The 24,548-nt window shown below is 48.8% G+C and overlaps 1 protein-coding gene across 7 annotated transcripts in view; it reads right to left on the reverse strand.

The window, feature by feature from the left end:
- PLXNA4 (plexin A4) overlaps positions 1-24,548 on the reverse strand; it is a 523,648-nt gene that overhangs the window by 66,824 nt on the left and 432,276 nt on the right. For all 7 annotated transcript variants that reach the window (XR_001887846.1, XM_017885083.1, XM_017885085.1 and 4 more), the window contains 5 exons: positions 19,711-19,911; positions 12,109-12,205; positions 11,436-11,626; positions 7,342-7,493; positions 2,951-3,068 (listed from right to left, as the gene is read on the reverse strand). Coding sequence is in view for 6 of the 7 variants with exons in the window: in XM_017885083.1 (XP_017740572.1) it covers positions 2,951-3,068; positions 7,342-7,493; positions 11,436-11,626; positions 12,109-12,205; positions 19,711-19,911 (759 nt within the window). In the remaining variant the exon portion in view is untranslated. The remainder of the gene's footprint in view (positions 1-2,950; positions 3,069-7,341; positions 7,494-11,435; positions 11,627-12,108; positions 12,206-19,710; positions 19,912-24,548) is intronic.

Raw genomic sequence — 24,548 nt, forward strand, 5'->3', positions numbered from 1 at the left:
TTACAGGGAGGGGGAGCCTTGGCTCTTCTCAAGGTGGAAGCTGACATGATGGTAGACGGATTACAACAGAGAAAAGCAAGGGAAGGATTTAAGGAGGCCATTGTTATGGCAAAGAGAATGGGAAAAGGAAGACTCCAGGACATGGTGATGGATTGATGTCAGGAATGAAGGGATGCTGAGCCACAGCCCAGCAGGATTGCAGGCCTAGGGGATGGACCACTGATGGGAATGGGCAAGAGAGGAGGAAGCACTGTTTATGGGAGCTGACAGCCTGGGTGGGCCACATGGAGATGATGGCTGGACAGCCAGGTGGTGGTGGCCTTGATTGAGCCACAGGAGTGAGGGGCCTGACTGGGGATGCAGGGCAGAGGCAGCTAAGGTTCAAAAGAAGCATCAGCTTAATAAGTTGGAGGTGGCTCTAGCCCTGTCCACTTTATCATTCAGGATCACTGCCAAGAACCTCAGGATGGAAAGCTGCTCTGGGCAGTGGCTGGCCAAGGAAGTCCAGTGCTTGCTTTGGCCATGCAGCAGTTTCCTCCCGTTTTACTTTGGCTGCCAGGAAATTTCAAAGCCAGATTTCTTGCCCAATTTTAGGAAATACCTGGCGAATGTCATCCCTCCTCTTTCCATCTCTCTCTCTCTCTCTCTCCCCCTCTGTCTCTATGTCTATATCATATACTACATACATACACACACACACACACACACACACACACACATACATATATGCATACTTTATATACAAATATATATACATTTCTCATTAGTTGTCTTAATGTCTACTGGGTTCCCCTTGGAAATTCTGTCATATGCTTTCAGGAGAAGGTGGCAGGTTCAAATCCTAAACAGATAAGGAAAATGACTCTTCCATGAACCCCATTATATGTGCATGTTATTCTCATTTTATGAATTCCCATGTGCATTCAGTGACAGCCAACGGCATCCAGGGGGTGTTTGGCCCTCAGAGAGCAGAGACGGAGCAGATGCAGCTGCGGTCCCAGTCATGGTGCCGCACTACACTCATGTTTCTCTAAGGTTTGGCCCTGACCACATTCAAGTCTGTGTCAAGTACTTGAGCTCAGTTGCTTTCACCTCCCCTTCTAGACTGTGGGCCTCCTGAGGGAGATGCTGTGTTGGAACTTATTCCTCATCCTAACCCCCACAGCCAGAACCATCAAGTCATAAAATCCAACTCAATTAAACAAGCACTCATTAAATAATCTAGTGAGAGGCATTGTGTAAGGAGATCAATGGCTGTCAATTGAAGAAGGAAGGAGGAGGAGGAGGAAGGAAGATGAGATAAGGAGGGAGGGAGGAAGGAAGGAAGCAAAGAAAGGAGGAAGAAAGGAAGGGAGGGAGAAAGGGATCAAGGAAGGAAGGAAGGGAGAGAGCAAGGAAGGAGAGAGAGAGGGAGGCAAGGGGGGAAAAGGAGGAAAGAGGGAGAGAGAGAGGAAAGAGAATGAATGCCAAATTCCCTATGACATATTTCAGGGCATTTGATGGCCAGGCATAAAATCCATCACTTCAGGCTTCCAGCTTCCAAAAGTAGCTCAGAATCATGAGGAAATTATACCACTACAGCTGTCATTAATCTGAGAGGTTTAGTTTTTAAAATGATGGGTGTGAGCGGCAGGGAGTATGTTCATGTCTCCACCATCTCCATAATCACAAGGCTGAGAGATTCCAAAAGCCTCTGTCCCATAGAACTACTTGTCAGCCAGCCTTTGATGAGAGGTTCCAGGCAGGAAGGAATTTAAGGACTTGGAAGAGATCCTCAGAGAGGCCATGGAATGGGGAAAGGGGTGGTAGGGTGAGAGAGGTGGGGGCAATGGTGTGGGTAGAGGGAAATGCATTGGGTATGTAGGTGAGTGGTGGGCAGGGGTTAATGAGGTCATGAAATAGGGATAATGGTGAGTGGGTGCTATGGTTTGAATGCATCTTCCAAAGTCATGTCTTGAAAGTTTAATCCCCAGTTAAACAGTGTTGAGATGTTGGACTTTTAAGAGTTGATTAGTTCACAAGGGCTCTGCCCTCATGAATGGATTAATGTTACTATCACAGGAACATGCTTATTATGAAAGAGGGGGTTTGTTATGAAAGGGAGTTCCACCCTCTCCGCTCTTGCTCTCTTGCATGTAGTCTCCTGACTTTTCACTTTCTGCCATGAGGTGATGCAGTAAGAAGGCACTTGCCAGATGCAGCCCCTAGATCTTGGACTTCTCAGCCTCCAGAATAAGGAATAAAATAAATGACTCGTCTCTATCAATTACCCAGTCTCAGACATTCTTCTATAGCAGCAGTAAACAGACTAAGACATTGGGGTGAGGGAGAAGTGTGAGGGTGATAGGATGGCACAATGGGCCATGAGTGTGCAGGGACAGGCCAGAAAATGGAAGCAATGGTGGCAACCACAGAAATAATAAAACAAATGATACTAGAAGTCATAAATACATTGATGTAATTTTCCACAAGATCATGGGGTTGATACTATTATTATCCTCATTTTATAAATGAAGAAACTGAGGCAAAAACAAAATGTTGAGCAATTTGCCCATGTTCACCCAGTTAGTAAGTGGAAGAGCCAGGGATCAAAGCCCAGGAGTTGCCTTGTGAAGTCCAAGCACAAGGACTTCCTGCCTACCGTGCACACTGCCTGCCTACCGTGCCACACTGCCATGCACCCATCTGGGGACTCTGGGTCCTGAGAGCTAAAGCATCTTACTTGAAACCACACAGCCAGGCACAGCAAAGTCTGGATTTGAATCCAGGTCTTCCAGACTTCAAAGGCTGTGTTCTCACTCACTAACAGACAGGATTCTCATGAACTGAGGGAGGTTGCAGGGCAGGCCCTTGCCCTGCGTTTGCCCACAGAGCTCTAGAGGGGCCCAGCAATCATGGTAATGAGCTCTGTGGCCTTTACCCAGCCAGATCACTGCTGGTCAAGACTCACCATGAAGTAATAGAGCTGCGAGGACCGGGCCATGAATTCAGGCCGACACACAGCCACGCAGATCTCCACGAAGCCTGCGTGCTGGCTGGGCTTGGCCTCCCCCATCTCACACACGATCCTGCAGGGAGGATAGAAGAAATTCCATGGGTCACAGGACTTCCAGCCAAGACCCTGCACCCCACAGCACCTACCCAGGTCCCTTTCTCCACAGTAGGATCTCAGGGATGGCCAGATAGGGGAGGAAGGAGAACATATCCTAATTCCTCCTAGCAGGGTCTTCTCCTTAATCGTCAGGCAGTGAGGAAACTTGACTTACGGGATCTCCTTTGAGCGAGCCTAGAAGAGGGTCCCTTTGTTATGACTCTAGATGTTCAGTCTCTAATTCATGATTATCTACTCAGTTGTCAACTAGACTGGCGGGCATGTTCTAGCCAAAACCCTTGGGGAATAGGACTGGCAGAGTCCAGAGAGGCAAAGTGACTTACCCAAGGGCTGCAGGAAGTCAAACCAGAACTTGGAGCGACCTAAGGTTTTCTGGTCCCCACCTGGGAGCTTTCTGCTCCCAATGATTGGGCTGCCTCAGTGAAGTGCTTTTGCTTCCCAGCCAGCCCCAGGTTCCAGGCCGGGTGAGGGGATAATTGAGTGAGTATGTATATGTGTGTGTGTGTATGCGTGTGTGAACTTTTCCTTTCTAAAATTTTATTGCTTTGATTATAAAATTTGTTTATACCTTTTAAAATAATCCAACAGTCAAACAGTACAGAGTATGGCAGTAAAAAGTGAGTGCCTCATTCTTCTTAAAACTTAAAACTATATATATACTTAAAACTTAAGTGTGTGTGTGTATATATATATATCTTTGCAGACATAATATATAAATATATATGTGTATATATATCTATGTATATGTATTTTACAAATGAAGAAACTGGGGCAAAGGAAAGTTAGGCAACTTGCCCAATAGATATCTTTGCATACACATACACACATATACATACACACATATGTATATTTATATTTGTATTTCATATGCAGGCACACATAAGCATAAATGTGTTTTTACATATATATACAATTACACTTGTAAACATGCATACATAAGGAAAGATATATGTGTTTTTTAAAATAAAAGCAAAACATAACATATCCACTGCTATCAACACTTCCGTTTTTGCTCAGCACAATAGCGTAGACCTTCCTTTCCATCTCTACAGACACAGCTCGACATTTTTCTTTTCAGCAGCCTCACAGTGCCTCCTCTGATGACTGCACTATCACTTACACAACCATCTTCCTATTGATGAACGTTTAGTTGTCCTGATTTTTCTGCTACTCCAAATTATTCTGCAAAATGAACCAACTGACACACACATCCTTAGGCACTGTATAGTAGGATAGATTTCTAAGGAAGGAAACTGTTGGGTCAGTTTGCATATTTAATATTTGGTAGGTAGAGCCAAATAATGTTCCAAGAAGTCTAGACTATGCACTTCTATCCATGGTCTTCTCTTTCCCCAACCCCAGAAATGAAAACCCAATGGGGGGGGGGGGGAATCTCATTTTAATTTTAATTTTATTTCACAAATTATGAGTGAGGTTTTATATTTTTTCACATGGGTGTGTTTTTAAAATCTCATATGGCCTTTCCTTTGACTTTTCTGGTAAAGACCTCTTTCTTGCTGATAGATTGTCTGAATTAGGAGTATTAACTTTTGTCTGTTATAAATATTGCAATGATTTTCTCCTTGCTTGTCATCTTTCAACTGTGGTTCCAATGTCTTTTGCCACACTAAAATTTAAAAGAACCTGTGTGGTTAAGTTGGTTGGTCTTTTACTTTGTGGCTTCTATGTTTTATGTTTCTCTTAGAAACAACTTTTGAGTAAGGTTCCAGAACAAGTAATACCTTGCTATCCAGATCACATACTTAATGCATGTTTGGTGTTTAAAAAAAATAGAAAGTATGTGAAAGCACTTGTCATACTTACATACCCCCCAGTTGCACCATTGAGAATGTAATTTTCCATAAGACCATGGGGTAGATGCCATTATTATCCTCATTTTATAAATGAAGAAACTGAGGCAAATAAAATGTTGAGCAACTTGCTTACATTCACCCAGTTAGTAAGCGGCAGAGACAGGGCTCCAGTCCCAGGAATCTCCTTGTAAAGTCCAAGTTCTTGCCTATGTACCATGCCACACTGCCTTGCACCCACGTGAAATATCCAATGTCAACGTTCAAGACTGTAGCCAGTCTTAATTTTCTTTTACAAAACTGATTCAAAACTCTATATTATGCTTGTAACCTGTGTTCCAAGAACCTGTGTTCTCACTTAATATACTTTGAGTATATGCCTGGTCATGATTCTTCTATAATATCAGATTTAATGGCTGTGTAGTTTTCTTTCCTGTGCTTATACAATAATTTACTGAATTGATGAATTCCCTGTTTTTACACATGTAAATCACTTCTGAGTTTTTACTATTATAAATAAGGCTGAAATAAGCATTCTTGAAAATATAGTTGTGTATTCTGGTTATTTAGAGAAAGTTCTAGAAGTGTGATGGCCAGGCTAAAGGCCTTTGACCCACATTTCCAAATCTCCTTCCAGAAAGTTTGTCCCAATTTCCCCTTGCACCGTGAGTGAAGGAGTCAGCTACTTCTCACGCCTCTCCTGCACTGGGCATTAACTTTCACAAACCACTCCCTAGTGTTTTAATTTGCATTTCATTGATTACTACTGCCGTTAAACATTTATTTTTCGTATGACTTTTGGTTCTTTTTTAATCTCATAAATTGTACGTTCATGCTCTTTGATCATTTTGTGATCTTTGCCTTTTATTTATAAAAGCTCTTTATATATAAAGAAAAAGTATTTATTAACTGTAATAGGATGTAACCAGACTCCCAGTTTATCATTCACATTTTATTTTGCTTGCAATGATTTTTGATACACAAGTTTTAAGGTTTTAAGTACTCAAATCCCCTAATCTTTTTCTTTATAATTTCCTCTGTTGCAGTTATACTTTGCACAAGTTCGCCTTCTTGAAATCAAGTAAATTTCCACCTGCATTTTCTTCTAATCCTTTCACAGTTTCATTTTTTAAACGTAACTCTTTAATCCATCTGGAATTTATTTTGGTGTATAATGTGGAATAAGGATCTGCTATTGTACTTTTTCCAGGGAGTTAACCAGCATCAATTATTGAATGATCTTTCCTTGGGTGATTTGAAATATCACCTCTATTACAAACTAAATTTGTATGCATCAGCATTATTTTTCTGGGTCCTCTATCTTACTTTACTGATCTAACTGGTATCACATTATTTTAATCATGTGGCTTCATAATACTTTTGATATCTGGGTATGTAAATCCAAAGTAGGATATTTTAAAATTCCTCAAATCACAATATATTAGCAGTGGCCTAGTTTGGTTTCATTCCAGAAAGGTGTCAGAAAGTTGAAAGAGCCATAGAAAGATCTTTTGGTAACTAACTGATGATGGACCATAGAGGTGAGTCCTACCAAGACTAGATCCTTAAACCATCTGATCTGCTATGAGCATCTTGGGGAGACCTCATGGAAATCAGGAGGAATTGAGGATGGCAGTAGTGATGGTTCAGGATCAGTAAACCTAGGCAAGACCCAGGAGCAGAAATGGAAACTGTACTCACATACCTAGGGGAGGCCTTGCGAAGAGTCAATAATTTATGCATACAGCACAAGTGACAAGATTTCACTCCAGGAGGTGCAACAAAGACGGTATGGAATATAGATTCTATAGTGCTGGTAAACATTTTCATAGTTGTGTTTGTTGGGCTGGAAGATGGTGCTTACTTATTTACAAGGCCATGCATGATTCACGAACCTCCTCTACTAGATGGGTTACAGTTCAAGGTCATTTGTTGAATGACCTATTCAGTGGGCCAGCAGACTTTCAAAGAGAAAAATAATCTAAGGCACCCACAAGCCTGAGAGTGGGTGTGAATTTCATCATCACTTTCCACAGAGAGTAGCACAGGATCAGTGCTGGGGGGGGATGTGAGTGGGAAGTTGGGGACAGCAGAAGGAATTGGACTCACACTTCTCTTGCAGATTTTCATTTTGTTTTGTCTCCCTTCCTTCCATGCAGCCTTATACCCCAAGTAGGTAACAGTCACCTTTCTCTCCCAGCTATTTCTCCTTTTCCTCTCTACACTTTCCCCAGTATGGTAGCTAGCTAGCTGAGCAGGCAGGGAGTTGTGGGAGTCCACCCTCCAACTCTAGAATATTAGGGTGATTTTCCTTCCCCCACAAGCTCTGACTTGCACCTAGTTGCTGACCAGAATATCCCTAATACTAAGCTATCTTCCCTCCCCTGTTCCTCCTGTGCTTTGGACAACTTCACTTACTGTTCTGCAGGGATGTAACCATCCACCAAAGGGCTGCACTCCACACCAGCCACCTTGACATGGGAGGCGATGTCGCGAAATTCCAGGCCCAGGTTCTCCCCTCGGATAGTGACCTTGGTGCCCCCTTCCCGGGGGCCTGTCACTGGGATTATCTAGAGGGAGGAAGAGAAGTAATTAGACAGACACCAAGATACTGCCATCACTCACTTATTGATGAGGCCAGGAGAGGCTGCTGGCTCTTCTCTCGTCTGCCCCAGAGTCCCTGAGTGGCTCGAAGTCCCCAAGGGCACCCAAAGCCTATGGTAATCAATGCATAGTAGCTTCTAGGAAAACAGTCCGTGTTTGTGTGTGTCCCTAGGAGCAATATTCAAAGCCTATGGTACATCTTCCCATTTCATAGAAGAAGAGAGGAGGGGATGGAACGTGACCAGCAATGCTACTGGGTGATTCATAGAAAACTGGGATTCATGCCTTCTAGCATTTGCTTGTGTTGATTCTACTCTCAAGGAAAATAAAAACCCCTGCTATCCACCCAGAGCCCTCTACGCGTATGTGACCCTACCCACCTCTCAAGACACTTCTCAAATGACACTGCCCCACAACCCTGTGTTCTTCCTCTCTCCACTTAAATTCCAAAATACCTTCTTTGTGACACTTACATGGCAACAATTCTTTGTGCCTGTCCCTCATCCTTCCCACTCCCAGCCCCCTCCTCCTCCGATCCTGAGTCTCTAGGAGCAGGTCTGTCTCACTCCTCCTTGTGGGATTTTCAGTAACATTACAATCTTTATGTCTTGCATTGTCACTGTAATACAACCTACAACTGTCCAAACATCTTTCCGGAATTATTATCAGCATTTGTCACAACTCCTTTGCCTTTGTTGTTTGGCCTGGTACCACATGGATTTAGGTTTTATTTAAATTTTATCCTCGTACACAGGTCAAAGTGTACTGGCTTTCTCTCCTAAATCCATGTCAAAAAACCCATGATTACAATGTGAGGACTCAACATCCAAGTGCCTGCTTTGAGGTAGGGGCTGTACAGTTAACACAATCTCATCCTGGCGTTTCATGGGCCAGAGAAGGGCGTGCTTCCATTCCTGGCACCTATGAGCACCAGCAACTGGACCTTAGCCAATGTCAGCAGGATTAGAATGGAAGGAGCCCAGAGATTCTATCTCTATTCCTTTCCAGCATATCCGACTCTCCTCAACCCTGCAGGGCCACAAGTGGGAATTCCAACCTGCGGTGAGGGTGAAAGGAGGAGGAAGCAGAAGAAACTAGGCTGTGCTGCCCTCCCCACCAAGTGGCAACTTCTCCAGGTGAGACGGCTTACCTGCCACAGTCAAGCTATCTCCCATCTCCTACACATCCCCATAAGGGTGGGTGTGATTGTGAGTGAGCGCATGCAGGGTGTGAGCCTGTGTATAAGTGTATTCCCATTGCAGTGGAAAAACAGCTTCCGTGGAGACATAGGCCCATTTCTATGAGAGGAACGTGGATGGACATGGGGAAGGTTAGAGGGAGAGTCTGTGTTCTTCCCAAGTGTCTGCCTGGCCAGTCCCCAAAGTGCCACTGGCACCTGGCAGTGGTGTCCCCATGATATTCTAGCCCTAGCTTGTCATACTGAAAAAGGAATTTTATCTCTGGCCCACTTCTTAGTTCCCCGGGTTCCCCTAGGGCCAACACCAGTATGGAGGCAGTAAATAGCCTCTGTCACAGGGAGATTTGTTTAATTGGCCATCTCCTCCCTGTGACTTTCTTGGACCCAGGCCAAGAAGAAAGCAAGTTCCACCGATAGCACCAGACACACTGCCATACACAGCAGCCCCCTGGGTTGGTTTCTTGTTGAGGGCTCTGGGAGGAGCCGTTCCACAGAGGAGGCGTGAGGGTGAGGGGTGGGGACTGGGAAGGGAGGACATGGGCCCCAGTGTGGGGTTGGGGGTAGTGGGGAGAAGAGAGGTCCAGCTGTCCTCCTATCCCAGATCATTCTGTAGGTTAATTCTGCAAATATTTCTTCCAAGTCTGAGAATCACTGTTTAGATTACTACCATGCAAGAGACCGAAGTGGGGACTGAGAGAAACTCTCAGAGCCTGTACAGCCAGGAAGGTGGAGGATAAAGGATCTGAAGCATGGGGCACATTTTGAGGGCCACCCCAAGGGGCTGCTTTGCTGGGTGAGGCTGTTCATCCACAAAACCCAGTAATCTTGCTTTCACACATCCCTGGTGCACATGCACAATTTGTGAGTGGAGGTGTGAAGTCTCACCATTGTAGTGGAAGAGAACAATAACCTAGGAGAACATTACTCAGGAGACCTGGGATTCAGGACCATGTTACTGACACTTTGGTTAGAGTATGTGTGCCTCTCTGAGCATTAGCCTCTGTCTAGAAGATAATAATAACCTGATGATAACCCTGGCCTTGGGAGACATTATGGGTTTGAACTGTGATTCCACCAAAGTCCCAGGGAGAAGTCCTAGCCCCAGTGTCTGAGAATGTGTCCTTATTTGAAGACAGGGTCTTTACAGAGGCAATTAAATTTGAAGGAGACCATTAGGATGGGCTTTGGTACAATATGATCTAATGAAAAAGGGAAATTTGGCCACAGAGAAATTCACAGAGAGAAGATGATGGGAAGCCACACAGGGAGAAGATGGTCATCTCCAAGCCAAGGAGAGAGATGGGGAACAGATGCTTCCCTCACAGTCCTCAAGAGGAACCGACCCTGCTAAAACCTTGACCTTAACTGTCTACCTCCTGAACTACAGGATGATCCATTTCTGTCATGCAAGCTGCCTAGTCTGCAGTACCTTGTGACAGCAGCTCTGGGACTCCAATAGAACAGGTGGTTGTTTGGACAAGGTAAGGGGTATAAAGGTGCAGTGCAACTATTAGCCATCACACAAATATATGGCCTATATTTTTGCCTGCCACTGTTAAGTGATCATATACTGTGTGCATTTGTGAAACTGTCCACAAAGCCTGGTACCAGTTCGTCCTCACTGTTCACTGGGGCAGAGACTTGAGTCTTTATCTTCTCTCCTTCCCCCTCTTCCAGCTGCTTCATAATCCTGACCAGCATCCACAATGGTAAAGAGGTATTGAGCACCTACTGTGTGCTCAGCCCCGAGCTGGAGGCACAGATGCCATGGTGCCACAGATGCCATGGTGCCACGGGGGAGGAGCATGTGGAGAGAGAGATGCAGCCCTCTTTTTTATTTTAAGAGGGAGTAAGGGACTCTGGCCATGCTGGAAGAGTAGAGGAGTTGGAGGAGAAGAGACAGGACTACTTAAGTTAACTCCAGGGGCAGTGATTTCCTTGGCTTAGACATCCCTGGGAATGATTTTATCAATGATGATGAGTGAGGAGGAGCCTGGTGAGATCCCCATGCGCTGGGCCCAGAGTGAGGTACCTTGCCTGCAGGTGTGCATGAAATTCTTCCAACTCCCGTGTAAGTGGGATGCTGAAGCCCACCACACATGTGAGGAAGATGAGGTGTAGAGATAGTAGCCACACCTAGGTACCCAGCAAACAGCTGGTGGAGCCTGGATTCAAACCCTGTTCTCTGGGACCCAGTGTCTGCATGTTTAGCTCTTCCTTGTGTTCCTCCCTGGGTCTTCGTTCCATGGCCTGTGTCCCATTGGTCCCCCTAAACTGTGCTCCATCTTACAGCTCAGGGCTTGTTTTGGCGGAGTTCGAAGGCCTCTCTGTTGTGACCTTCTTCACTTCCCCAGAGCCGGGCTGTGCCCCAACGCCCAAGCAACCGCCAATCATGGGCTGACACTTGGTGAGGGTGCCACGAGGCACTTAGAGACAAAGGAAGGGGCTGGCAAGGACTGAGTCCTTCCTGACCCAGCTCCTTGGAGATTCCAACAGGACAATCGAGCCCCAACAAGAGTCTCTGATCCAAGCCTAAGCTTCCAGGGAAGCCATGAAGGAAAACTAGGTCATCACCCAGCCAGGAGGAGCAACCAAGTCCACCTGGTGACCACTGGGTGACTGACACCACGGCTGGGCAGAGTTTCCTCAGGGTGTGGCGCAGCAGCCTGGAGCCTGTCCATTTGGAGCAGGAGGCCCGACCCTGGCTTACCTCTGTGATGCGGGGGTTCGTGCACTTGCTGTTGGCACCAGACAGCTCCAGCCACCGGCTCTCCTGGGCAGGGCAGTGCTGGCGCAGGGTACACTGGCCTGGACTCTGGCACCAGCCACATGCGAAGTCTGGGTCAGCCTTGAGGCACAGCCCGCAGCTCTCTCGCATGGCTCCACACTTATAGAGGTGAACTGCAGAGGGGAAGGGCAAGGGCAAGGGGTGCTTGGGAACGGCAGTGGGGACAGGAGGGGCCCAGAGAGGGACAAAGAGCGCAGTCCCAGCCTGGGGCAATGGGGCACAAAGGCAGCTTTGCCCCCTTAGCCGTTCTGATGCAAAAAAGAACCAGAAAGAAAGTCCAGGCCAGAGCAGAGGGACTGAAATGGGAAGCTCTGGGAACTCTGTTCACTCAGCACTCGGCAGCCCTTCCCAGGAAGTCCTCTACATGCCACCTCCTCCCAGAAGCCACCAGCCCAGGTCAAGCTGTACAGACCCCATGCTCAAGAAGTAACGGAGAAGCACAGATGGTGGAGAGGCTGTGAGGGAGGGACTCAGAGGGAGAGGGACAGCCAGGAGACGGGGGCAGAATGACACCTGCGAGAATGCAGGGCAGCTCCTTCCCTCTCTACCCCATCCCTTCCCCTCCCTCCCCTGCCAGGCTCCAGCCCTTCCACACCTTTATTCTGAGCTGGGTTGTCAATGTTGAAATGCCCATTCCACACGACTGTCAACTCCACGGGCAGGTTGTTGATCTCCATCCCTTCATAAGAATACTGCAGCCAGGTCGAGGAGGAGGAAAGAAGAAAGTGGGGTCACAGAGAGTTCTAGAGAGGGCCCAAAGGATCAGCCTAGGGCTGTTAAGAGCTCATGAGCTAAGGACTTGCCAAAACTGTGCCTGTGTCTACCTGTGTGCACACAAGTATGAGCAGGCACATGTGGGTACAGGTGGGGAAGTGTATATTAGAGGGAGTGGAAGATAACACAGGGGTGGGCCAGGCCTCCAAGCATGCCCCTGTGGATGCCAGCTCAAGGGGCAGATGGGAGCAAGCCACTAGCTCATCTCCTGTGGGTCTCAGGCGGGAGGCCTGTTCCCACCCCCTGGGCTTTCCTGAGAGGTAAAACTGAGGGAAGTCCACTTCCTCCCGGGCTGCCCAGGAAAACCCTGGTCCCTAGGCCCTCCCAAGTGTGCAATTAGGTTGGGGAACTCTAATTTCCAGGAAATGTCCAGGATAGGTGGATGCTTTTCCAAAGACCTGGGGAGGGGTGATCACTTCCCAGGCAAGATGGTGGTTACAGAGACTAAGAAATGAGGGGGCTACACCCTCGGGGGATGAGAGGCAGAGGTTAAGAGAAAAGAGGACTAGATGGGAGCTTGTTGGTGAGGGGAGAAATCCTGAGGACTCTGGAGGGCAAATATGGGAATCTGGGCCTGGATGCTGCAGGTAGTCACCAGCTCAAAGCCAGGCTCACGCCCAGATTCCTGTTGTGCTCCTGTCCTTGGAGGGCCCCTCAGGGTCCTGCTCCCCTGCCTGGCTAAGAGATAGGAGGTGAAGGGTGGAGAGAAGAGGGAAGTGCTGACTTGAAGATGCTGGTGGAGGGGGCAGTCCCCAGGCATGATGGCCCCTAGTCTGCCTTCCCATAGCAGACCCGTCTCAGTCCCCAGAGAAAGAGGGTTAGCAGAGGAACTTACAGCCCACCCTGGGCAGCAATTTCCAACCCCTACCTGGTGATTTTCTCATTATTCCACCCGACTCTGCTCGCCACATGGGGTGGGATGGAGGAATGGAATTGAGACAGATTTTTTGCATAGGAGGGGCTGAGGCCTGGCAATTTGTTGAAATAGGTTAGTCCAGAGGACCAGGTTTGAAGTTATGTTTGCAGAACTCATGGGCTCTTTTAATTCAAATTTAATTTGAATTAAAAATTTGGAGGGCTTCGCTAGGGTGATGTTGACGGATATCACGGGAGGCTGCTGAGGCTCCCTCCTCCAAGTTGGCCATGGCACCTTCATGGAGAGGGAGGGTGGCCACAGGACATGGGAAAACACATCTGAGAAGAATCTCAGAGGGCTACTGTCCACACCTCTGCCTCTGGGCAGGGACAGGTCTGCACCCTGTTTGTAGGAGCTTCTAAAGGAGACGTTATAATCCTCAGTGCAGGAAATCGCCCTAAATTCCTGAGTTACGGAATGTGCTTTCATGAGAACAAACTGTGACTTGACGTTGCCCTCATACAGCAACCGCAGGAGGACGTGCCTCCAGTCACTTCGGACTCTGCCCTAGTGTCCAGAGTTCTAACTCCCTCCCTGGCGACGTGTGCCGTGGCCAGAGGGCCACGTTCGTTGTTTGTCCCACAATGGATGCACTGCATCCCCCTCGTTGAATCTGTCTTGTGAACAATGGCTCTGGGGCCAGGGCCAGGGTCCAAGCTCACAGAGTAAAACAAAGGTTCCTAGCCCTGCAAAATCCACAGTGGAGATTTGATCATCAGAGAACTCAATCATCAACTCCCCAGAGGTTGTCTCTGCAGCTGGGTCAGGCTGGGTGGTCCTAAGTTTCCTGAAAACCTCTTCTACTTTAGACTGGTGGTTCTTAGTGTGGTCTATGGACTCCTTCATCAGAACCACCCGGGGGCCTACGAAAATGCAGATTCAAGGGCCCATCCCAGATCTGCCAGACTGGAATCTCTGGAGATGGGGAGCATTTTGAGAACTACCCTGTGATTCTGGTGCTGATTAAAAAGTTAGAGAATCTCTGCAGTCTGTTAGAAGTAGGGAGGTAGTTGGACTGCCCCTGTGGAGGGAGAAGGGTATAAGGGGGGGATGACCTCCCTCCCTTCTTCTGTGTGTGTGTGCGAGAGAGAGAGAGAGAGAGAGAGAGGAAACTTTCAGGCTTCCAATTCCCTCCTCCAGCCACATTCAATTTCTTCCCATCCTTCCCATCTCTCTCCTTGAAGGTCCCAGTGGGGAAAGGTGATCCCCATAGGCTTCAAACTGCTGTCTGGATGACCCTGGGCAGGGCTGGCTGTTCCACCCCAAGCTGAGCACCATTTGATCACCTGGAGGCAGTGCTGGGACGGGCAGAGCTCTGACCTTTAGGAGGGATACTGGCAGTGGCTATGTCAGAATGGGAGCCTGGCTTCTGCTTTCAGGCCTGGGTCTGGCCAGGACACAAAGTGGAAGCAGCAGGTGGTGACTAGGAGTGTGTTAGCCAAAGATGAATAAATCCTCAAGCCCCCTCTCAGGAAGGACCTGACATCCCACAGAGAGGAAGGCAAAGAATCCTACATACGTATGCATGTGAGCATCTGTGTACACAAATGTGTTTATGTGCATGCTGACTTGAGAAGAGGTTAGCACACATCTCCATGTTATCTGTGTCCATAAATGCACATGCACATAGACACACAGACACACACAGTTCCACAAAGTGGTTCTGCCAGTGACCAGCTGTGTGAAGTGAGCAGATAATCCACGTCTTAGTTTCCCCATTGGTAAAGTGGGAATTCAAAGCAGTTCACATCTCCTTGGATTGGGGTAAGGATTCAAGATCACGCACAGCATGCTCTGAGCATAGTATCTGTCACATAGTCTAAGCACTCAAATGTGATTTTGTATTTTAGTCTATGTGTCCGGAGTTCTAACTCCCTCCCTGGCGAGTTGTGTTGCCTATGTTTATGTTTGTGCAGAAAAATAATAGCAGCCATGCATTGAGTGCTTCTGTGCCAGACCCTTAATATGTATGGGATGTATGCATATGAGAATGCTTATGTGCTTATGTGTTCTGGTATGTGTGTGTGTGCATGTGTGCAAGCATGAATTTTCTCTTTGAAGAAATTGAAAATAAAAAAGACATTAGGATCACACGTGCTGGGCATTTCTTTCTCTCCCCTGATCCTGGGATCACAACTATGAAATATTAGAGAAATCATTAACCCCATGTGCTCCCCCCAAGCCCCCCTCTGTCTCTGGGGAAGTTTCCATTGTTCCTGGAGGCTCTCTCTCCTGTGGATGACCTGCAATGTGCCTGGGGCAGGGTAGGGGAAAGGGGTGGGCATGGCAGATGGAGCCTCTCTGCCTCTGCAGACAGCTGGGAGCCTGGACCGCAGGCTCCCATCCCCCAGGATTCCCCCATCTCCACTCCACTTAGCATTTATATAGCTCTCTGTAATCAGCGGGCAGTTAATCTGCACAAAGCTCAGAGCGCGGGGAGGACAGGCTCCAGGCTCCTGGAGGCTGGGAGGTTAAGTGTCTCAATCAAGGTCTGGCACACCATGCCGGGCTAATGGATGACTTTCCCCATTACCTTGGGAACGTGTGAACCTCAGCTTCTACTTCTAAAGCAAAAATGAGACCTCGATATAACTGAGACATTCTTTCCTCCAGCCAGCCCCTTGTCCCGAGATCTGAGATATTTTGCCAGAAAGTTCTATCATTTGGGCAAACAAATCTCAACAACCTAATGCTACACAAGAAGCTGGTATGTACCCTGTGTCCATCTCTAGTCCAGAGGGCTCTGCTGACCCCTTTTCAGCTGTGTCCCAGTAAAGTAGAAAGGGGGCAAGTTCTCTTCCTGTTGCTCCCCATCCCTGTTTTGCACGTGGTAAATGAAGGTGCCAAGAGAAAACCAGAGGCCCACATGAGTCCGCAGAAGCTGGGCCTGGCGCCGGCCCTCACGACCAGCACTTCAGCCAGCCAGATGCCCTTTGCAGCCCACTCACTGGCGTGATTGGCAGCCTCTGAGAGCTGGTGGCCATGCACTATTATTAGCAGCACTTGACATTTTCCTAGAGCCTTGGTCTAAAGTAGGCCACGAATACCTACAGTTGCTTCCCCTCAACTGCTACCTGTGAGTCCGCTCTGTCCTCCTCCCACCAGCCCCTGGGGGCTGCAGCCATTGGCTCAAGGCCTGTCCCGCATAATGGGGTTGGAAGTGGCTTCACCACCCCAGCCCAGTGTCACTCCCACACTGAATTTTCTTCTTTTTTCTCTGCTCTCCTCTGAGACTAATTTATCACCCACCTCCTTCTGCCATCACAAACTCATGGATTTCTTTGTTAGATCCCTTGTCCAACGCTGTTTTGATTGTTCATGGATTTAGGAAATGAAATAATTTCTTCTTCCACACAATCCTCTTTGAGGCTGATCAGACCATACTCCCAGGAATAACACCAAAGCTGGGGTAGAAAGTGCCCTTCGCTGCTGTTCTTTGCTCAACCTGTGATTAGGGGTTATGTTATAAAACTGGATTCAAGTTCTCAATTTGTGTCTTACTTGCTATGTGATCTGGAGATGGTCACTTGCCCTCTCTGGGCCTTGGAGACCTCATCCATAACAGGATTAAGTAGATACTCTCTCAGGTCTATTCTTGCCTGAAGGTACCCTGCTTTCTGTAACTATGGTGGGGGAGGGTTGCTCCGATCATGACCGCAAAGATGTTTGATGGAAATCGCTTGATGGCAAGCAGCAACCAGACCCAGACCAGCATTTAAACTGGGATTCCACTGTCCCCCATGAAAAGAGAGGCTCCTGGGAAATGGCAGAGCTGAGTCCTCCAGAACTATTGGATTCTAGTGAGTCCTAGGAAGCAGAGGGGACTCCTCCTACATTCTACTATCTGAGGGGTATCCCTCCTGTTGCCTCACTTTTTTTTTTTTTATCAGACCTTAAAATGGTAGAGAAATCACCTCTCCTACAACTAATGGTGTCAAAATTAAAAAGTCATGGAGGCAAAGTCAGCTGAGCTGCTTTGGAAGCAGTGACCTGGGGGCACCTACACCTGGCCCGTGGTGGATGGGAAGGCTGCAGCTCTGAACTCCAGAGGGCCAGAGCACAGCGGGAGCTCTCCTCAGGTCCCGAGTTGGGGGCAGGGCACAGGCCAAGAGCTTCAGTCTCAGGTTCTCTCCTTGGTGAAGGGAATCGCAGCTTCCAGGCCTCCAGCTCCAGTGCCAACAGGGGCTGGAAGTAGAACTGACCACTGTGTCCTGGGATATCAGGCTTCCAGATGTGAAATTCCCAGGGGTGGAGCTATGTCACTTGCTGATTTCTTGAGGTCCAAGGATTCAACATCTGACAGTGTGCACACTGGAGCCCAGTCGCTCCCTTCCTTTTCCCATGGGTGCCGACCAGGATGCCAGCACCAGGTACCCCATAGGGACACCATGAAGGAGGAGACAGCACTCACCTGCCTGGTGCTGCTGAGACCCTGTTTGTGCTCTTGTTCCCAGGAGGCTCTGATTTCGCACCCATGTTTGCGGAGTTCCCTGTGATGGCTAAGGACTCATTCGGTCAGGCAGCTCTTGGCCTGGGAAATGCTGAGGACATTTCAACACAATCTACTTCCAATTCTGGCAGTCAACAGAATGGCAGAGGGTCCCAGTGAGCTTCTTGGAAGCTAAAGTTCGTACCCAGGGCACAAAAGAACTTCTGACCAAGGGGTCTAGAAGAAAACTCACGCCGTTGTCTGGAGTATCTTTGTCTATTAACAGAGTCAACCAAAGCCCAGGCCATGGGGCCCAGTTTTATGACACTTGTGTCCCTCTCTTGGGGAACTGAGGGCACAGCCATCTGAGGACCGCAGGCTCTATCCACCCTCCTGACATCCCCAGATCCTTGGGGCAGCTTCTCTGAAGAAACAAGGCTGTTTTCTCCACAGTTTGAGACCCTCACCAGCCTTCTGCAGAGTCAAATGTGAGGCCCAGATGCAGGTCTCTTTCTATAGGGAGCGTCTTGTTTTGGAGAGAATGACTTGAGCCAAATCCTTGGGGCTGATCTGCTTGAACTCAGAATTTATGGGGAAACAGGAGGTGTTTAATATCTCCTTTGTCTGCAGATTTAATCTGGAGTGCTGTAGAAATCTGAAAAATAGCTTGGCCACCAGGGCAGGAGGGGGATGGGCACATGGGATGCCGTGGGAACAACATCTGGGGTTTCAGAGGTTGTGAGAGCAGCGACCAGCTCTATCCCTGTAATACTGAGTGACCTAGGGCAATTGTGTAGGATTCTCTGGGCTCCATTTCCCCCTGGACTACTTCCTGCAGGAAGAGTGGGGTGTTCCATGAAATCCTTCGTCTGGGACTTTCCTGGTCACACATCACATCTCCAAATACAGACACCGTATGTAAGTGCCCAGGAGCAACTAGAAGAATACATGGGAAGCAGTGTGACACAAGAGGGGCCCTCAAATCCAGGCCACCTCTGCCACTCACTAGTTGTGTGACCCTGAGCAAGTCACTTACCTTCTGGCACATTTTGGGATGCATTACCCCAAAGCGAATAGAGCTTCAGCTTCTGGGCCTGCACTCGCACACACAGCCCCTTTTAAGGCCTATGTATCTAATTTTGTACTTATTATACTTCGGTCTTAAAGAAGGTCTCCAAATGGTATGTCTCACCCCACAAATCTAGATCTGCCCCTGCTTCCAGGCCTCCACTTTCTCTTTTGTGCAGTGAAGACAAACTTTAAAGTTTCTATGACTTGAAAATGTTCTGAATCTATGTGTCTAGTGTTTGTCTCTGAGCATCTGGGCACAAAGAAGGGAGCCCAGAAAGTCAGAGAGAGACCAGAGCAGTAGCTGGAAAGGCAACATGGCAGGTGCGAAGGGAAGTGGGCAGGAAAGGTGATACACAGGTGGGGTTCACTGTGGGGTACCTAGGAATGAGGTAGACAGCTGTCAGCAGCCTGGGGGCTGCTGACCACTCATTGACAGGGCTTGGGCTTAGTGTGGATTTGCTACACATTGGGCAAGGTTTGTGCTGATCTAAGCAGCACGCTCCTGGCCAGCTCCTTCCCTTTTGTTGTTTCCTCCTGCCAAAGCTTGGTCTGTCTCAGAAGCCTTCTCTGCTGAGAAACAGCCTCCATGTAGATGTGAAGGTGGTGGGATGTCTTTGGGGCTTGTTGAGAAGGCAGGGCACAGGGCTTTCAGAGCTTCTCAGGAAAGAGGATGGACATGAAGGTTCCTGGAGCCCAGCATCTGCCCACAAACAGGGCTCACAGCTCCACGGCTGGCCCAATATCCCTTCTAATCCTGTCTTGCATAGACAACCTTTACAAACATTTACAACTACGGCCAGGCCCTGGGTGACCTCAGAACCCAGCACGTTGCTGGGGCAGGTGTTGTGGGGCTGGGATGTGCCAGCAGGCATGGCGGAAGCAGGTGGCAGTTTTGTGCATGTTGAGGAAATGACTGCAGGACTGAGCTGATTTGGCTCCTAGAAAATGACAGTGATGTGGGCAGGGCTGGGGCCTGGTTTGGTGGTGGGCAGGGTTGGGTGACTCACAGAGGTGTTCTGGCACTGTACGCTGGAGCTGTTGAAGCGCAGAGCGGGCACCCGCTGCTCGCTGCCCTGGATGTTGAGGATGCATTCGTAGCCACGCTGCCCAGACTGGGGCTGGGGGAGGTTCTTGGCCTTCAGTGTGATAGGCTTGATCACCTCCACAGGCACCAGGATCTTGTCCACTCGCAGCAGCTGGGGACAGTCCTGGGGACAGAGGGCATGGCTCAGGCTGGGCAGCCAGGAAAACAAAAGAGCAAGGACCTCTGCAGACATAATCCGGACTTTCCCTGTCTCCACCCTTCCACGGACACACCCACAGGTGACCCCTGAGGTGTTCGTGCCCACCCAGTGGGCAATGCACTGAGGACAAAAATGAAACTGAGGAATCTGCGGTCCTAGTGTCATATCTTGAGGTGGTCCCCACCCTCTTTGGGTTCGCTGAATACCTTCCTTATGCAATCCGAATTCTCTGACACTCCTGTAGCCTCCTCATGGCACCCTTCTACCCTACTAGAGACTGCCTCTGCTGGCTAGGCCTCCCCACCGCCACTGCGGACTGATTATCTCTTTGCCTGCTAAGTTCCAGGCTGTCAAGAATTGGGATGGATAGACCATGTGAGAATCTTCACAGAGAGGCAAAGCCCTGGGCCCTGCTCTGTCCCTGGAATGTGAGTCTTGACTGTAGCAGGGGGGCTGGGAGGGCCTTCCCTACGTGGGCTGAATCTGATGTTTGAGAATGTTCTGGAATGGGCCCCAGAGGCTTTATAAATCCAGAAGCTTCTGACCAAGCTTTAGGATGCCCTGGCCCCAAAGAAATGCCTCTCAGAGTAGAAACACTCTGAGCTCTTTCTAGATGCTAGCAATGGGCATACTTAGCCCTGGAGCCACAGGAACCCAGATGGCCTTTAGGATGGAGACAGTGAATCACTGGGCCCCTTTTTCCTGGGGCTATCGGCTTTGTCTAGGGAGGACTGGGGACATAAGGAGGTCAGAAGAAGGAGGGTGGGTGCTCTGCCCAGTTGAGTGGTAGGAGCTGGTGTGTTGCTGTATTCTCAGGAGCTGGGTGGAGGACAGTCAGTATTGTAGCTCCTGCTGATGGATGTGGGCAGGCGTGAGGCCTTCCATAACACAAGCATGGCCTGGGCATCCCCTGTGCCAGGCAGGTCCCACCATCCCCCAGATTCCTCCATCTGTGGCACTGTCTGGGGCATGCCAAGACAGATGGCTCCTGGGCAGGTTGATCATCAAAAGCATGATGCACATGTTCTTTCTGAGGGTGCTTTGTCATGGGCTCACCACCAACTCTCAGCAGAGGCTTCTCTCCCCCACCTTAACACTTGTCCTTAGCAGAATAAGGCAGAAAGGAAGCCACTGAGGAATGGTGGAAAGGAGGGGTTCCAGGTAGTTAGGCAACTGGCAGCTGTCCCTCCCAGGTCCCAGAGCAAACATGAGCCAAATATCTCCGGGCCATTACGAGCTATACCATAACAAGACTTAGGTTCAGAGGGAGAAGGCTTGAGCTAGCTCTAGTACCCCTGAGCTGCTGATGAGCTCTGGAACTCTGAGCACATTTGAAATTCAATTTCCTTATCTATTAGTTGAGCGGGACTCCAAGGCCCTGTTCATCTTAATCCATCATGATTCCATGATTTGGAGTGGTTGTTCCCTCTATCCTTTCTGATCATCCAACAAGAAAAGAGGAGGGAAAGAGAGGCAGGGGAAATGGAAGCAAGAAAGGGAGAGAGAAAGCTATAAGGGAAGCTAGGAGACAGAGAAGCTGGAGGAGCAAGACCACGGTCCACAGATGGACCAGCAGTGGATCCTTTCTTCATGGGAGTGTCCCAGGCCCATTAAACTAATCCTTCCTCCCATGCCCCTACAGGCTGCTCACACCTTTATCCTGAAGTACAGCTAAAAGAGGAACTGCAGATCCAGAAATTCCACTCCTGGGTTTACATGCCCAGAGGAACTGAAAACAGAGACTCAGAAATCTGCACACCCATGTTCACAACAGCATCATTCACAACAGCCAAAAGGCAGAAGCAACCCAGGTGTTCACTGAGGAATGAATGGATAAACAAAATGTGACCTATTCATACAATGGAATATTACTCAGCCTTGAAAAGGGAGGAAACTCTGCTATAACATGGATGAAGCTTGGGGATGTTATGCTAAGTGAAATAAGCCAGCTACAAAAAGGCAAATACTGCAGGGTTCCACTTGTAGGAGGTCCCTTGAGCAGTCAAATTCATAGAGACAGAAAGTAGAATGGTGATGTCTAAGGGGAGGCAGGATGGGTAGTTGTTTGACAGGAACACCACCTCAGTTGGGGATGGTGGTGACAGCTGTACAACAATGTGAAATGTACTTAACGCCATTGAACCATATCCTTAAAACCAGTTCAGACGGTAAATGTTATGATATGTGTATTTTGTCACCATTCTAAAACAATGAAGAGAAGCAGCAGGGAGGTGGGCCAGCAGGAAGAGAACAGGGGCCTTGGTCTTAGCCTTCACCTTGCGTGTGGTCTGAGGCTCTACAGCGTGTGGGTCTCTGGAGACGCCAGGTAGCCACCTGTGGAGAGTCTTAGCAGCTCCATCCTGTGCGCCTACCACAGTCGCTCCCTCAGTCCCTGCTCTAGCAAGGTGGGAATGTGAGACACAAAGGAAAGAAGCGATTTGTGGAAAAGATGGAGATCAGAGCTGGAGTAGGAGGAGAGTGATATTGGCAGCTCAAGGAGAGCAGATCCTTGAGAGTGGGGTTGCTGTGAGTCCAGGCTCCACTTGACTCCACCCTCCCTCTGCCTGAGCCCTGGGCAGCTTCCCCTCCCCTGAAGCAGGAAGGAGCCTGACTCTCCCTCCTGCCACAGTCTCTGGAGGGAGTTGGGTCTGGTCGCACTGGGAGTGAGAGCCAGGAGGCCCCGGAACCTCTTCCCTCAACCTCCCGCATCCACATGTTGCCACCCAGAAATGAGGCGCTGAGGGTACTAGAATCTCAGAATCCTCTGACTACCCTCATGGACCCCATCTATTTTGCAAAGGAGAAACTGAGGCGAGGAGAGGTGAAAGAAGGGCTCAGTATCAGCAGATGAACTGGTAGCTGAAGAACTCAGATGCCAACTGCCTGAGTCACCAAGTTTCTGCCCTTCATGAAAGAGGCAAGTTCCCAGCAATGGGCAGGACCACCTCAGGATGGGCTGGTCAGTCAGCCAGGGTCCCTCTGAAGTCCAGGGGACTTGGAGCTGTAAAACCCTCTGGAGCTGGGCTGGAGCCCTGCCTGGGGGCTGGACTGTTCTTGTCCAGGACATGGGCAGCAGCAAATGCCTCTCTCCCACGTCCCCTGTAAGATTTTTAGTGAGACTTGTGATGAGTTATCTAATGAGTCCTGATTATCAGTAGCCCCATAAAGGCCTAGTTTGCATATAAAAAGGTTGGCAGCTCTGAGAGTAAGTTCATTAATAATAATTGGAGAGGCCCAGGGCTGGGCTGGGCACATTTCCCTCTAGTGGCGCTGCTGATTGACCCCAGTGTCCCTCCTAATTGAAATGTAAAATGGCAATTTCTCCCTAGGCAACAAGGCATGAAGGGACCACTTCCACCACCCTGCCCCTTCCTCCCACCCCAGCATCCCAGATCCTGACCTGCCTTGTGCTGAGATTCCAGATACAAAATCACCTACAGATCTGACACTCCAGGGAAACTTCAGAGAAACTTTCATATTCCTCCAGGGCGTGAGCCTGAGGCCCTGTTTCATGGCCCAGGGACTCAGGGCACCCAGACCTTTATCTTCACCTTGAAGGCTCATCACCCAGCAGGAGTCTGGCTGGGAATCCTGTAACTATGAGAGTAAGTCTGTCTCCCTCCTCCCCCTCTAGTTTCAGAGTCTTGAACAAGTCCTGTCATCATTGCTTGGCTTAACGATGAATAGGGATTGAAAATTCCTCTTCCAAATGACCATTTTGGGGATTCCATAAACTAACACATATAAAGCATCTGGCCTAGAGTGAGCAGACATTCAGCAAATGTTTGTCCTTTCCTCCCAACCCAGCCGGCATCTTGTCCCTCATCTGCTCCCTTTTCCCACCTCATTTCCAAAAGACCCATCTCCTTTGCTCCTGCCTCCATGCAATTTTCTGCAAATACCCCAGCAGTTCCCACCCAACTTATTCCAGTCCTCTGGGCCTCACATCTTAGGATAAGTCTGCCTAACTTAAATAGCTCTAAGTGTCCCAAACACCAGGGGGACTGGCAGGGAGGTCCCAGTTCTGGCCACTGCTCCCCGAACAGCAACCTCCGCTTCTGGGAAGTGACATCGTAAAGTTGCACGTTCCATGTGTCCTGAGACAGGAGATCTGCCAGCCATTTGGCTTTGGGCAAGCCCCTCAAACCCTCTGGGTCTCTTTACCCATAAAATGAAGAGGTTGGTTTGGATTCGATGAATTGTGTAGTCCCTGGAATATTGTGACATCAGAAATATATATTGGGTCTTTTCCTCTGGCTGCTGGTATGGTGCTTCTAAAACCTTTGGAGTTTTCTGAATGACTGGGGGAAAAGGAGCATCTTTTGTTATTCACAGTACGCCCTTTTCCACTATACCTGAATTTATGTTCATGAGGTGACTCCTGGAGGATGGGGGTATGTTGCCAGAGGATCCACACATGTAATTAGAGGGTGGCACTTCAGCCCTCTCCTCTGGGGAAGGGAGAGGGGCTGGTGACTGAGTTCAACTGCCTACATAAAGCAACCTCCATCAACACCCTAAGTGAAGGGGTTTGGAGAGCTTCCCTGGGGGTGAACAGGTGGCGATGCTGAGGGAGTGGTGCCGAGAGGACAAGGAAGTTC

This window comes from Rhinopithecus bieti, unplaced genomic scaffold (assembly GCF_001698545.2).
Source record: "Rhinopithecus bieti isolate Rb0 unplaced genomic scaffold, ASM169854v2 scaffold_13262, whole genome shotgun sequence".
NCBI lineage: Eukaryota > Metazoa > Chordata > Mammalia > Primates > Cercopithecidae > Rhinopithecus > Rhinopithecus bieti.